This window comes from Tympanuchus pallidicinctus, unplaced genomic scaffold (assembly GCF_026119805.1).
Source record: "Tympanuchus pallidicinctus isolate F22 unplaced genomic scaffold, pur_lepc_1.0 scaffold7, whole genome shotgun sequence".
Taxonomy (NCBI): domain Eukaryota; kingdom Metazoa; phylum Chordata; class Aves; order Galliformes; family Phasianidae; genus Tympanuchus; species Tympanuchus pallidicinctus.
This window is the reverse complement of record NW_026294791.1, coordinates 24,405,692-24,420,840: the sequence shown is the minus strand read 5'-3', so window position 1 is coordinate 24,420,840 and position 15,149 is coordinate 24,405,692. Positions and strand designations below refer to the sequence as shown.

General features: G+C 48.3%; 2 protein-coding genes across 6 annotated transcripts; both read right to left on the bottom strand.

Moving 5' to 3' along the window:
- Positions 1-584: 584 nt before the first annotated feature.
- On the bottom strand, positions 585-8,171 carry RNASEL (ribonuclease L). 3 transcript variants are annotated; one of them, XM_052666301.1, is made up of 7 exons: positions 8,102-8,171; positions 3,757-5,359; positions 3,323-3,411; positions 2,742-2,932; positions 2,516-2,639; positions 2,042-2,160; positions 585-1,156 (listed from the first exon to the last, which is right to left on the bottom strand). In XM_052666301.1, the coding sequence occupies exons 2-7, from the start codon at positions 5,183-5,185 to the stop codon at positions 1,021-1,023; spliced, it is 2,088 nt and encodes a 695-aa protein (XP_052522261.1). In that variant the 5' UTR covers positions 5,186-5,359; positions 8,102-8,171; the 3' UTR covers positions 585-1,020. The 3 variants fall into 3 exon arrangements, 2 of the variants coding, with proteins under 2 accessions (XP_052522261.1, XP_052522258.1); XM_052666298.1 differs by lacking the exon at positions 8,102-8,171 and adding an exon at positions 5,969-6,059; XR_008202263.1 differs by lacking the exons at positions 585-1,156; positions 8,102-8,171 and adding an exon at positions 2,268-2,413 and having other exon boundaries at positions 2,054-2,160; positions 3,757-5,953.
- A 1,357-nt stretch (positions 8,172-9,528) lies between these two features.
- Positions 9,529-14,311, bottom strand: RGS16 (regulator of G protein signaling 16). 3 transcript variants are annotated; one of them, XM_052666771.1, is made up of 5 exons: positions 14,178-14,311; positions 13,231-13,332; positions 12,538-12,599; positions 11,279-11,445; positions 9,529-10,794 (listed from the first exon to the last, which is right to left on the bottom strand). In XM_052666771.1, the coding sequence occupies exons 1-5, from the start codon at positions 14,255-14,257 to the stop codon at positions 10,594-10,596; spliced, it is 612 nt and encodes a 203-aa protein (XP_052522731.1). In that variant the 5' UTR covers positions 14,258-14,311; the 3' UTR covers positions 9,529-10,593. The 3 variants fall into 3 exon arrangements, with proteins under 3 accessions (XP_052522731.1, XP_052522732.1, XP_052522734.1); XM_052666772.1 differs by lacking the exon at positions 14,178-14,311 and adding an exon at positions 13,624-13,761; XM_052666774.1 differs by lacking the exons at positions 13,231-13,332; positions 14,178-14,311 and adding an exon at positions 12,758-13,078.
- Positions 14,312-15,149: the final 838 nt, after the last annotated feature.

Below are 15,149 nucleotides of genomic sequence, written 5' to 3'. Positions count from 1 at the left end.
CAGCAGCTCAGGTACTAGCACGGTGCAAGCACTGCACTGGCAAGTGAGCAGAGCCATTGCATGAGCACACTGCATGATGCGAGTTGGGAAGGTGCAGAGATCTGACTGCACTTTGTTTGCACTGCAGAAGGCAGCTCACAGCCAGGCTCAAAATAACAGATGTGCCTGGATTTCTCGTGTACACACACACACCAAGATGCACGGCAATCAGGCTCACGCACAGCACTGCCTGCTGGTTTGCAAACACGTAAAGATATCAGCACACACGGCTAAGCAGATGCACGGGGCTCAGTGATGCATTCTGACAGTCACTCCCTAGTAGAGGAGATGGGTCAAACACACCCACTCTGAATTTTGCATGTACACAAGAGCACGCAAGCATTGATTCATCTTTACACATCAACTCAGGCATGAAATCCACATCCCATGAAAGCAAAGCAACAATTAGTCCTCCATACAGCCCATCCCCCAAGAGATGTTATGCACCCAAGGAGAGGAAGCCTTCAGTGCCAGTACAGCTTCAGAATGCTTTCCTCTCTCAGGGAGGGGTGGGGTACCTCATTCATAGAAGAGCATAGGAGATGTCAGTTTTCCAAACAAGTTTATTCCCGGTTTGGCTCTGTATAGGCTAATAGAACACCAGTCGGTTTTTCATAGCATTAAAAGCCCTGAATGAGAAAATATTCCATAAGCACTATGTAAGCATTGTGCCACCTCCTATTAACAGAGAAACAAGCGACCCCTGGGACAATGAAGATGCCACAAGGTCTCCATCTCCAAGGGGTAAAGCCCAGAAGGATGGAGAAGTCACTGAGCTAACAGTCAGCTTGGCTCCTCTCCCAAGCCCATGGTTCCTGTACCAGACACGTCTCCTGAACCATATTCCTTTTCCTCAGACCAAGTCCTCTGTGCTCAGCCCCTGCCTATGCTCTCATGTCCTTACTCACTTTCTTCAACTCTTTTGCAGCTGAAGGAGGCAGAGAAAGTGGGATCATCCATGGGATGCGAGGCAACGGGCTCCTATGAAGAAGGGTCCTGAATGTCTATGAAGTGACTGTACCTGGGATGCCGGCGTAAACGGTTGTAGGCATGAATGGTCAGTTTTGGAAAAAGCTTCAGGAAATACTCAGCATGGTCTCCTGCTATTTCACTGATCCTGAAGGAGAAAGAACAAAAAATAAAACAAGAAAATAAAAGGTTTTTAGAAGAACATCCAAGGAACCCATGATGCCTCAATTCCTCCCTTGCAGAGAAAAAGCCATTCTGAAGGTTTCCTATGAATCCTTGAGCTGCAACCTTTCCATGCTTTCCCTAAGACCTGCACTCTACCTTTTTGCTATTTCTCCAGCACCTCCACCTGCATCTTCACAGAAGAGCAGTGCTGGCCACAGAAAGGCCTTGGTGAAAGCATGACTTGGAGTTAAAGCCTGTGTCACCAGAGACCTGTGGCCTCAGATGTGAAACACCCGTGGTTGTAGAGGATTAGGCAGTCCAGCAGTTCTTCAGAAGCACTGAATGAGTCATTGGCTGCCCAGGATGGTGGTGAACTCACCATCCCTGGAGGTTTTCAGGGGAAAGGTAGATGGGGCACTGAGTGGCATGGTTAGAGCATGGGTTGGTGGTTAGACAGTCGGACTTGGTGATCTTAGCGGCCTTTCCAACCTTAATGATTCTATGATTCAAACTGCCTCAGCTCAGTAACATCAGCACTTTGGAAATAGAAGCAAGCAGTAAGGAGGCTACCTCAAAGTACAAGGAAGGGATGATACAAATCTGGGAGCCAGATGTTGCTTCAAAAACCTGAAGTTTAATCCTGTGAGCGAGCTCAATTCTCACCCTCAGGTGGTGTTACACAACCTTTTATTATTATTTTATACACTATTGTGCTGTCAAAGGAAGCAACCCCTGAAAAAATGAGTTTTAGTGAACTTCCTCCCATATCCCAGGCTCCTTTCTAAAGAAGATTTTGCTCTCAAACTCACTGACACTTACAGATATCCAACAAAACAACCGTGTCAGGGACAAGCATGTGAACACGTACCTCTTTTTAGGGTGCTCATCCAGATTTCTGATGAATCTCAGTAGGTGTGCAATGTTTTTCTCGTAGAATTTTTTTTTACCATCGACATTCGTCATGATGCGCAGAATCTCTCGATCAACCTGAAATAAGATTATAGCTTATTTATTCCCTGCCTTTCACACGCACCATGAAAGCAGCACATCTGCTTTTACTTATCACAACTCCTGCCTTTCTGCAGAGACATCACCTTGCATGGCTGCACTCTGTGGCACTTGACCAACATGAGCTCTGCAGGAAACACACCATGCAGACTCCCTGATCCTGCCTGGCTGAGGCATAGCATTCATATTAGGACTGTCAACGTGGCACGGTTGATTATAAACATCTACAGGTCTAGAGAGGAGGAGAGAATCCAGAGTCTTGGTCCAGCTGAGGAAAATTTCTGGTTGAAGATCTAGCTCCAACCTCACACCAACCCAAAGACAAGAGGTTTACCTGCTTAATCCAGTTTGGGTAAAGAATAGGTTTTCCAGCATTAAGAGTGTTAAAAGCATCCTCTTTATCATCAGCAGTCAGATCTTTGATTTTATTCCATATATTCTTTAGGACATTGAACTTCCTGCAGAACAAGGACCTTCATTAGCCGCAACAGCTAACACCATTCCCAGCATTGCAGGCAAATCCTGCACAAACAACTTGTCTTTGTGCTCTTAGGGCTTACTTCTGTTTGCTCCAGAAATAGGGGTGCTCGCTCAGATCTTCCAAGCCCCGTTCATCATGAGAGGCCAGGCTGTCAATAAGGTCCAAAGCCTCCTCATAATCCATGGAACCTGCATCCATATCCTTGGTACTGACTTCATTAAGGGGTTTCCTACCCCCTGTTAAAACATACAGCATGAGCTTGCTGAGGTTCTGCAAAGAAACAAATCAAGACGTGTGAAGGTTCTTACCAAATGGAAGAATTGGGACCAGTATTCCTAAGTGAGCAGAATGTATACGTGGGTCTGCAGGTGTGCACAACTGTGCAAATATATATGGATAGACACTCTGAAGGTTTGTTCACAATGAGATGGGGCAAACACCATAATCCAGATCCCAAGGGCTGGGTCCCTGAACCAGCCCAAGCCTCACATCCCAATCACTGCCCATTCTCATATGTGGTATACTGCGACATGGGCTTGCCCCAAAAGCAACACATCTTCTAGTTGAGGATGCACAAGAGATGCCCCTAGAAATCAGCAAAAGAAAGCATCAGAAATATCCTGAGACTTGAAACTGTACATTGATTAGGAGGGAAGTTACCTCTAAGTCTTTGTTGATAACTTCAGTTTTGCCTTCAGTCAGCTTTCTGGTGCTATCAAAATCCGTCAAGTAAATTTTGCCACCTAAATCTGGGGAAAAAAGAGAATGTTAACAAGTGAGGAACACTGATACAAGCTTGTCACTGCTTTCTTTAGAAAACAGATCTCTGGAGAGACTGCTGTGGGTTGTGCTATCTGCAAAGTCCAGAAATGCGAGCAGATCTAATGAGACATGAAAGCTACTCTATTCACTCCCCCAGGGCTATCTGGAACACATCTGTGCTGATCCAGAGAACTGATGCCACTCTGCACGAACTCATCTGCACCGGTCTTTCATATCTGGCTTAGGATGGGGGGTGTCAGGCAACAGGAAAAAAACAACAACAAAAACAAACAAACAAAAAAAACCCACCAGAACAACAAAAACCAACCAACCTATCAAGAAGTTCTTGGGATGCAGAGACTGGTGAGCAAACCCGAGCGAGTGCAGCTCTCTCACTGCCTGAAAGATCATCTTCAGGATGCCTTTGGGATCCTTTTGGTCTTCCGGGTCCTGCAGATGTTCTTCGAGGTTTTTCTCCCAGAGAGGGAAGCACAAATACATGCAACCCTTTTCTTGTTCAGATTGGAAGAGCTTCAGTAGATGTTCACAGCTCCCACATAGGCCAAGGAATGTTTTCTCCTTGACACCTTCTGCACGGTGGTGTATCCATACTGCCACTTCCATCTCATCATAGAGCCCAAGGTAGATGTTGTCCTGAATTCTCTGAGAGGCGTGCTGAAATACTTTTAATTTGCCAATCATGGGGCGATACATCTTATGAAGACTTTGCAGCTGGTGCCTCCAACGTTTGCTCTTTGGCTCCCACTTGTCAGGTTTTGTTGGAACAAACATGGTGTTATACTTCAGAAGAAGGCATGCCATTTCACTAGCACGGTTCCTATTTGCAACAGCAACAAGTTCCCCAACGTCAGTCCTTGCACCTTTCTTACACAGCATCTCTGCTATATCATATGTGTTTTTCTCTACAGCCACTGCCAGAGCTGTTTGGCCATCCTCACCTGCTTCATCAATTTTTATGTCATCCCTGTCCAACAGAGTTTCCACCAAACTTGTATTCTTCCTTTGCACAGCTAGAATGAGGGCAGTTCTGCCAGCTTCATCTTTGCAGTTGACATCAACACCACGTTCCAGCAGGAAACGGCCTATTTCAAAGACATCTGACTCATTTTTTCCCCTTACATTATCCTTGAGGGCATGGATCAAGGCGTTCCTACCTTCATTGTCACAAATGTTCACATCAGCCCCCATCTCCTGGATAAGAGTTTTTACCACTGAGAAGTGGCCTCCCAAACAAGCATCCATCAATGCAGTCTTCCCTCCCTTGCCCAGTTTCTTCTTCTCCTCACTGGCTGTCCTCCTCAAATTCACATCTGCTCCTTTGCTGTGCAGGAACCTCAAGGCTTCCTCCTTCCCATACAGAGCAGCTTCCATGAAAGCAGTGAATCCATTATCGTCACTGTCATTAACGTTAAACCCACAACCAAAAAGGAGCTCCAGTATTTCCACGTCTCCCACCATCGCTGCCTCAATAAACGCAGTGCCACCGTTATCCTTCCTGGTGTATGGGCACGCACCTTTGGCCAGCAAAAGTTGGACCATCTCCTTGTCACCAGATTGCACAGCACTTTGAAGCGGTGTCCATCCAAATTCTACTTTGGAGTTCACATCTGCCCCATTTTCCAGCAGCTCCAGTACCTTTTCCCTCTGGCCATATCGCAAAGCATTATTTAACTCAGAGGCAATGTTTTCTGCTCTCTGCATGCTAGATGCCTCCTGCTGAATGTGGGCTCTGGGCTCCATGATGGCCACAGGGAGGACTCTGTACCCTGGTGTTCCTCACCAAGCAAACATCAAAGATCCAGAGATCTCAGTGAAGAACGGGTTAAGTCAACACTCAGTGTCTTCATCATGAGGGATGCTCCAGGTCTGGCTGATGGAATGCACTAGGTGAGATATTGGCTTCATGGTCTTCACCTAATTAATAAGCAGAAGACCCTATTTTATTAAGCCATGAAACCTAATCGTTTACACTGATGCCTTGCAGATGTGAGAGGAGCAACTAAGGATAGCAATGCCAATGCTAGCTGAAACAAGCATGACTACAACATTTACTGGAGGACACATTCCCCACTCATCCTCATTGCTTGCCCCATTTCACTGGCCACAACACAAGCAGAATGGCACATCTGAATGAAGGGATGGAGTGAATTTAGGATGCTCTTGTTAGTAAAGTAATGATGGATTTCCTGCAGGTTACCCAGTAAGCTGGTCCCTGATGTTCTCCCCATCCAGTTGGAGAACACAGATGCAGGCAGAAACTGGCACTCTCCTGCCTAACAAGCAGAATCCTAGATAATTAATCTGAACTAATCAGAAAAGGGGCAGAGCAGTTTTTATGCAAGAAGCCAAAGCTTAAATTCACAGCAGTGTACCCTCGGGAAAGACAAAGACCCATTCTAGTATGGCTCCCACCCTCTCTTCCCCAAACCACAAAGCAGTAACTGAACACTGTATTTCACTGACACCCCCACCCCTCCAGCACAACAGGGCTCCACCAAGTGTCCCACCACCAGCAAGAAGAACCTGCAAGCCCTGGAAAGAGAAAAAGGAGAGGAAAAGCATGCAAAATGGAGATCTATGTCTGTCCTTCCCTTTTTTCTTCTTCTTCCTCTTCCGAGATGCAGAACAGCCCGCCCAAAGGAGTGTTAAGCATTTCTGGCCCATCCCACTGGCTCTCAGCCAGAGGACACGCCAAGTCACACAGCCCTGCCTGCAGTCACACATTGTCAGCCATAACCACCAGCTCCAGGCAGACAAGAACAGGATCCTCTAATCAGTTGCAAGCCCAGCAACAGCTTAAGACAGCTCCAGAGCCAGGGAGCAGCTTTGCCAAGAACAAGCTCCCAAAGGATGGAGCAGCACGTGGAAGGATTGTGCTGACTTTTGGAGGAGAAAACAAGCTTTTGGGAGGTGTGTTCGGGGGCACTTTCAGCATGCAGCAGAGGTCTGCAAACCTACTTGCAAGGTTCCATTCTCATGACCAAACAGAATCTCGTAAGTCTCACCCAGGGGATCACCAAGCCATGTTGGAAGAAGGCAACTGCCTCCTACATCATTCTTGATGGCTGTCACCCCGGATCACCTTTTATATCTTCCCCTCCTACGACACCACTCAAGGTAATCTGCTACAGATTCAGCACAGCTTCTTCACGTAAGGGAGTACCAACTTTTAGATAACTGTGGGCAACTCTGCCATAGCTCTATGATTTCCAAGCTGTTGGCCAGTGGATATATATAGCACAGGCATTTTCAGTCCAGCTGTCCAACTATCAAAGAGTCATTAAGTCTGGAAAAGACCTCTGGGACCATCAGGTCCAAACATAACTCACCCCCACCATTCCCACTGCCCACATCCCTCAGTGCCACACCTCCATGGTTCTGGAACACCTCCAGGGACAGTAACCCCCACCACCCTCCTGGACAGCCTGTACTTATTTATGGTCCAGAAGCCTTTTTTGAAGAGTCATCTTTGGCTTGAAGCAGGCCTGCATTGCAGCTCTTTGAGCATGATCCTTGCAACCTATTACTAAAAAAAAAATAATCCAATTTACAACACAAAAATACCAATGCCACCCAACTACATTAAAGCAGTTTGCTGTTTAATAGCATAAAGATGAAAGGGAGCCAGTTCTGACAGATGCACCATCAGAAATTGTTAGCCACAATACAAACCATTTGTAAACAGCATTATTGCCAGCAAGACAGAGACAGTCTCAGGATGCCTCCAACACTACAACAGCTTTTTTGGGGCTGCAGTGCAGAAGCTCAACTTCACAGCATAACAGCAGCATTAGGACCACAAAAAGAAAAAGCCAAGCTGAGGACAAGGAGCAGCCAAAGGATGGAAAAGTGATGGCTACGATGTTGTATGCCTGCACACCAGCAAAGCAGAGAGCTCAGGAGATGGGTTGTGGACACAAAAAGCAGGGAGACAAAGCACACAGTGATGCAAGTCCTCCTGTTCCTCCATGCTGATGGACACACACCCGGTTTGCAGCTCTCCCTTGAGATAGCATCCACGCATTGGCCACAAATAAACATGATCTAAAAGATGACAACAGAAATTGCCTGCTAAGTCAAAATAATTTTTAAAGAAGCTAAGAATAGTAAGGATGGGTCTTTTTTTTCGTGTTCTTTGTACTTCCTTCCTTATTATATTTCTAACTAAGAACATCCAAGGATTTATATGCTTGGCCACGCTACCATGCTGGAGCAGAGCACTGGAAAATAGCCTACAGGAAGATGTGACCTGAACTGTGGCAGGTGGAGCTCTGAATATAGAATCACTATGGATGAAAAAAACCTCTAAGAACACCTAGTCTAACCATCCATTGATTCCCAGTGTTGTCTTCTATATCATTCAGTGTCACAGCTCCCCATTTGAACACCCCCAGAGATGGCGACCCCACCACTCCCCTGGGCTGCCTATGCCAATTCATCACCACCCAGAGAATAAATGTTTCCCAATATCCAGCCTGAAGAACTAACCAAAGCTCATTCTGCAGCACTTGCTACACTTCCTATCTATATTTGCTTCCCTTCTGGGCTGCTGCTTTCTTCTCACCAGTACAAAGAAAACCAAGTCTAAACAGCACATCCATAGCAAGCGGGCTCAAGAAGAGTTGAGCAAAACACCCAGGCATACAAGTACCCCACCAAGCAGGTCACCATCCACAGTGCATGGACAAGAAGAGCAGAACAGATCCACTAAAAGCACCCAAAGTACTTCAAACAGGCACCCAACCTGAGGACATAAACTTAAATGCATTTCCCCAGCTGGGAGGGGGATCCCAGCACAGCTTCTCCCATCTGTTTCCCACCCCCTGCCCTTCCCCACCAGCTGTGCCTGGGTTACAGCTGCAGCACATCAGAGCCAGCATGGAGCATAAGGCTGCAGAGCCCAGCACCCTGCAGTGCCAGAAAGCAGGAATACTGCCCTTCATGTTGTAGCATTTATTTGCAGGTTGTCTTTCCATAATACATAATGGACGAATGCATGCAGTCACATATCAGAATCTGATCCCAAATTCCCAGACATTGCCCTGGGAAACTTTGGCTATGGTTTATGGGAGGCTTCAGCTCTGCTTTCTCAAGGGGGGTCTGTAGTTTGAGGGTTTTTTTGTTGTTTTTTTTTTTTCCCCAAGGCTTTGTTATATGAGCCTGGGGTTTTGCCAGCAGTGAAGGATGAATTAGATGCAAGCATGTGGTTTTGTCAATGGAGTTTTCTCTTTGTGAAATGAAACAATGCCAATTTGACTTTTTTTTTTTTTTTTTTTTTTTTTTTTCCAAATTGACTTTTTTGGTAGAAAGTCACATTTGAATTGATGTTAAAGTGTGCAAGAATTTTTTTTTTTTTTGTTAGGCCCTGCAAATCAAATGGATGTGATTTTGTTTCTATTTGCCTCAGTGCCATTTGTTGCTCTTGGAGTCTTTATTTCTGGCTAATTTAAACACATGCTGGCTATGTTTCACCTCAATTCTTGAACAAAAGATGAGGTGGGCAGCTTCATCTCTCTTCCTCCATTCAGGTGCATGACAATTGTAGAAGAAGAGCTGATGTGATCTTTGGAATGTGTGGCCATGCCAGAAGAGACAGGAGTGTTTGTTATGGAGGCTGTTGCTTGCAAACATCACTGCAATGGTTGTGACCCACTAGTGTTAGCAGCATTGCTTTGGGATCTAAGTGCCCATTATCTGCAACACAACTCTTCCTCACTTCCTGCACTGGTGCCCGCCTCAATACAGCTCATTTTGCCTTCCATACAGGCAATAAATAGAAAGTTGGAGGTTTAAAGGCATGCTTGGTTTGGTTGTTATTTGGGGCAGCACTTGGATGAAGCATCCTGGACCTTGGGAGACAATATGTTCTCAGCAGGAGTTGGGTGATTTCCAAACACCCTTCCTGGTACCATGAGGAAGTTTTACTCTTCTCAGGTTTCCCCTTCCCTTGCTGTTTTTCTTAGGTCACAAGTTTTAAAGGGGCCTCAAGCCACGAACCACAAGCAGCTTTCCTTACATGTGTGCTTTGTAACGGCCCCCCAAAGGCTGCAAGAGAAGGTCAATGAAAAGCCCACAACCAGTAGTGGTGTCACAGCATTGCCCTCTTTGTGTTTTATTTTGTAACCATGACCTCATGTCTGTGGCAAAAATGGACCTCTGTATGCCGTTCACTTCAGTAACACAACGAAGGTGGTTCCAGTTGTAAAAGTAAATAATAAATAACGAAACAGCTCAAATAGCCCCATGAATGCAGCTGAGACCCACCAGACTCAGAGGTAGAAGCGGGAAGAGGACTCAGAGAAACATCCTTAAACTGGTCCTTGGGGTTCCTCAGCTGCAGACCGGCCAGGGCAACACCAGACCCAACTGTAAACCAAACTGTAAACACAGCTTTTACCTCCTAAGTGATTTAAAAATAAGTTTTCAACACTCAAAGTGCCCTTCTGCTCTGCTATTCTCTGCCTAGAACAAGCTGCTAGCCCACGTGCCAAGGTGCCGGCCACAGAGCTCTATTTAAGGGCAAAAAAAGGGAAATGGCATGAACTGCAAAGCATCCTTTTATGGCCATCAATGGTCCTCCATGCTCCCAGGAACCTCAGACCCAGTTCGGTGCAGCTTTCCCTGCTGCTATTTGCGTACCTTGCTCCACAGATGCATTACAAAGCTATTTTTCTCTCTTGCAGTTATTACACAGAAGCTGTGGGAGGCATGCTAAGTGCTGCAATACCTAAAATAAATTAATTTACAAGCTCCTCCAAGCAAGGGATGTGCGCGTGCTTTGAGCAGTGCTCTTCTCATAAATATATCATAACAATAGCCACAAAATAAATAATAACAATAACAAAAATGCCTGTGACCTAAGTTCAGGTGCAGCCTGCAGGCCACAAAGTTTAAGGAAAGGATAGAAAAGTCATTGCTAAGGCCATGCTGCTCCCTGGCCCACCGCTCTTCTTGCTGAAACACGGATGGCTTCAATCCTGTGCAGCCCTACAACGGGACCACCGGCAGTGGGGTGGCCTCTCCGTAGGGCAGCCTCAGTGGGAGCACTGAAGGTCCTGGGCGTCCTGCTGGAAGGCTGGGATTTCAGCCAAAACTCCACCACCAGGCCCTCGGTGCCCATCCGGAGCGGGTTTGGTGCTGGGCATGGGTCAGGTGTGCAAGCGCTTGTTGATGCTGCGGCTGGCAGCCTGCTTGGTCATGTCCTGGTAGGAGGCTGACTTCAGGAAGCGGGGGTAGGAGTCCTTCTCCATCAGGGTGCGGGTCTTTGCCTGAGCCTCGTTGAAGCAAGCGGAGGTGGCTCCTGTGAGGTTCTTCCTGGTGATCTCCCTGGTTTCGTGGTCAATGTTAACCTGCGAGGAAGGAGTGCCCATAAATGTTAGCTTAGTGCTGGCCAGTGTGGGGAGAGGAGCAGGCTTCTCCTAATGAGGATGAAGACACAGGGTCGTAGAATCATTACCGTTGGAAAGACCTCTATGATCATCAAGACCCACCATCAACCCGTGCCTCTGACTGCTCAGACCATGTCACTCAGTGTAACATCTACCCTTCCCTTGGACACCTCCAGGGATGGTGACTCCATCACCTCTCTGGGCAGCCTGTGCCAATGCTTCACCATTCCTTCTGAGAAGAAACTTTTCCTTGTATGAAACTCGCAGGCTTTTACACCCCTTCATTTTGGGTCACAACATGAGCTTGGAAAGCTCAGGTGAATGGGGCCAAACCTTCCCACTGAGATGAAACAGCATCTATCAAAACCCATTGGATATTTTTGGATGTTTTATCCCTTCCCCTTCCCATCTAGTGCCACACAGCAGAGGCAGGGTCAGCTCTCACCTCTCTGGGTGCCTCGCTTTGGACAAACTCCTCAAAGATCCTGTTGGCTTTGGAGGCCAGCTTGGTTTTGGAGCGAGTCTTCTTGAAGTCCTCGCAGGCCAGCCAGAAGTCCAGGTTCTCCTCGCTAAACTCAGTCTTCAGGAAGGTGTGGAAGGCAGTTACCCCATCTGCAACAGAGGGACAGGCAGTGAGTGGGGTTGGAGGGGAAGAAGTCATCAGGACTTGCACTGGGAGGTGATGGGGCTGCTGGATGTGGTATTGCCCACCATCTCCCTGGGAGACCATACCACAGCATCTGTGGATTTCCTTTCCCTCTGGACAAACTCCAGCCTCTGAACCTCTGCTAATTGGCCTTAAGGCTCCAATAAAATCCTTTCCCACAGACAAATAATCCTCCAGTTTTATTTATCTGACCTTTCTGTAATGAGTCTTTAGAGTGGTTTCTTTACAGTTTCGGAAAAGAGCTAATTCTACGAAGGGAAAATCTGCTGAGATATGAGTATGCCTGCGGGAATCAAGGAGAGATGGCTTTATTTTTATTTCTCAGCTGGGATTTAGGGGAATGAGATGCTGAGGAGTATGGGAGAAGTGCCTGCAGCAGGGAACCAGGCTTGGGGGAATGTATTTATTGAGTAACAATAAGTAATAAAGCTGCTAACCTTCACAGCACATGACGAAGGCTGGAAAAAGATGCCTGGCCCTAGACTAGCACTGTGGAAGGACTGTCTGTTGCCATGGAATAAATTTAAGCAGACAAATACTTTTGTGTTCATATTTGGTCTCCTTGCTGGCCCTACGGGTACAACGCCTTACATGAACCATATAAACTGCCGTGAATTTTGGAGAGGAAAATGGAGGTGTGCATCTCAGCACAGCAGTTGAACTCTCTCCATGTAAGAGCCATAGGAGAGGTATAGGATGGGCAGACAGAGGACAGCAATGTTTTCCAAAACAATAAAATCCTGCGTGAAAGCAATTACATGGGCAGCAGACATGAGCCCAGAGAATGTAATGGAAAGGTACATGCCACCTCTCAGCATGCCTGCGGCATTGTTCCTGGCCCACAAAGCTGTGAGACAGCACTTCTGCCCCCCAAAAACATCCAGCCAGAAGGGAAGGGTAAAGCCACAGGGAGCTGGCTGCACACTGAGCATGGGGGCATCTTCCGAGTTTCTACAGCAGCTAACTGAGGAGGAGATCTGGCTCCAGGATACATCCTACATGCTCTTATAAAGAGGAAAAAACAAAATCCGACTCACTTTTACTCTTGAGGAGCTGGTCAAAGGATTCCCTCCACTCAAGCACTTCTCGTGAGGAGTCTCTGCAAAAAAAAGAAACAAAAAACAACAGGACATGAGGCTTGCCATCTTGCCAGCAAAAGGTGGGAGCACTTCATTAAAGCAGTTCACGATGAGACAGCACAAGAAGAGAAGCAGCAGCACCAGCAGACAGCCACAGTGAGACCCCAGTATCCTTTACCTGTGAGCCCTCTTTCCTTTCTCTTTTCCTCTTTCTTTTACATTCCCCGATGGCTCACCAGATCTCAGCTCCATAGTGCAGCTTTGGCTGGGCAGTCTCCTCTAGAGGATGCTCAGCAGAGCCCTTTTCCCCAGTAGCAGCCCAGCAGAGCCCCCTCTGCATGCAGGTGCCTGGCCAACAGCCGCAAGGTTCAGTATTTTGTTTTTAATGCTGTATGCATTCCCTGGTGGACTCAGGCATGGGTTTGAAGTACCAGCACCTGTGGGAGCCTTCTGGCTTTCCAACTTGATGCAAAGCCCCCACTCTGCCTAATGCCGGTGCATCCCTCCCCAACCCGACTTTATAACTGGTGGAGCTGGGACGTGGCAGGCAGTGGGGCGGGACCGCCAGGACGAGCAGAACCGCATCCTCCCCGCCAAGCAGAGCATCCCCAGGGACAGCCCAGTCCAAGGGGACCTGCAGCCTCAGCTTACCTCCGCCTGGAGCCCAGCTGCAGCTTGCCTGCTGCCCCGCTGCCGTGTCTCAGCTCCGGTTTATGCAGCAGGATCCCCAAGCGGGTCTTGAGTTCCTTGGCTCTGGAAGGGAGGAAGTGGAGAGGTTGGAATGTGGGGACCTCCACCACCATCCCTGTTTGCAATCCCATGTTTGCAGGGGTAGCTCTTTCTCCTCCTTTCTTGCTTTCTGCTGCATACATCAAGCAGTCCCCTAATGGCTTTTTCTGCTCCCTGGCAACTGTGCTCCGCAGCGAGCTGGAAAAATCACAGCACTCGCCTTCTGCTCAGCAGAGAGGGAGCATCTCCATGCTGTGCTGTCACAGCTGCTCCCCTGCTTTTTGGGGGTGCCACAGAGATGCCGCTGTCACCTACCCCATGCCTCGGGGACTTGGACAGCACAAGGGCAGCTGTGCCAACTCAGAGCCCCCACCGGGTGTCCTGCAGCAACAGGGCAGGAGCTGCTGCTTAATCCACTCCTCTCCCTTGGGTCCTCTGGCAGCGCGCAGCCCTGCTGCTATTTGTGTCCTGCAGCTCCTGCTGGCATCCCAGAGCGCCCGTGCAAAAATAAGTGCTTAAATGTCAGGGCACCAGCATTGCATGGCTTTGTAGCCATGTTTGGCAGGATGTCACTGAGTGCTGTGAGCGCCTCAATTAAAGCAGTGCTGCTGCCTACCTGTGCTGAGATGGAGACGGCAGAATAAACATCGTATGTGCACACGGCAAGGTGTGGGGCAGCCTATGTGTTTTAGCTCTACATCCCTCCCTGGGAACCACAGCAAATCCTGCAGCCGTCCCTAGCTGTGAGTTCAGTGCAATCTGCACCCTGATTTCTATCAAGACATCAGCAGAGGCTGATCCAACGTCTGGAGCATCTTTTCCAGCTAACCCTCTGCTTCCCAGTGCTGCGGCGTGGCAAAGCCCCTTACCTCTCCAGGCAAACGATAGGAAGCGCAGCCAATCGTCGGCACATGCTGAGAGCTGGGCACCGAGGCATCCAGCAACTCATTGAATCCTCTGAGCACCACCTGTACTTCTGCGTTGCGTGCTGCTGGCTGGAATAATGTCGAGGAGCTGTGCTTATATGGGGTGGGAGGGCTGGGAGGGTACCCGGCTCCACTCCAGCCTCCAGCCAACCAACAGCTGCTCGGCACCAGCAGAGATGATAACCGCTTGGGTAGGTGCAAAGGGAGGGGGAGGGAGGCTCGTCCTTGAGCTTCACAGTCAGCACTGCTTCCTCGATAAGTGGAAAAAACAGGCTTGCGTCCACCGACGTGTGCAGCCTGCTGAGTAACCGTGGGGACGGTGAAGGGGACAAGCAATTAGTCAGCACCATCCCACCGGCTGATGACTCCAAACCCTCATCCCTGCACGGTGAAGGCTGGCGTGGTGGCATCACTGCAGCAGGAACACAGGGATCAGCACACCTTGCTGACCCCATGGCAGCCCCCCGGCACCACGCTGCTGTGCAGAGCAGAGCTTTCCGGCATTTTGGCACTACTCAAAGAGCATCATGGCCAAGTTCAAGGCTGGTTAAATGAGGGCTGATGTCTGCCCGTGTCTCTTCATCGCAGATTGTCTGGGAGAAGGGGAGGGGAAGAGCACTGATGAAAGACTGAACGTAGCGTGGGGAAACACCTGGTAAAGGGGCATCCCAATGGGAACTGAAGATGGAAAAAGTAGAGCTGAAACTCTACTGAAACTAAGACACAGAAACAGGCAAGAAGATGGGAACTGAATGGATACTCCTCATCCTCTCCTTCCTCCACGCTTCTCCCATTAGCACCAACTCATCAGCCAGCAGAGGCATCTTTCATGAATCCAAGCTGCCTCCTGCCTTACTGCCCCATTGCCAGCATCAATCCAACATAGTAATGGCCAGAGCTCACAGGAGAAAATCT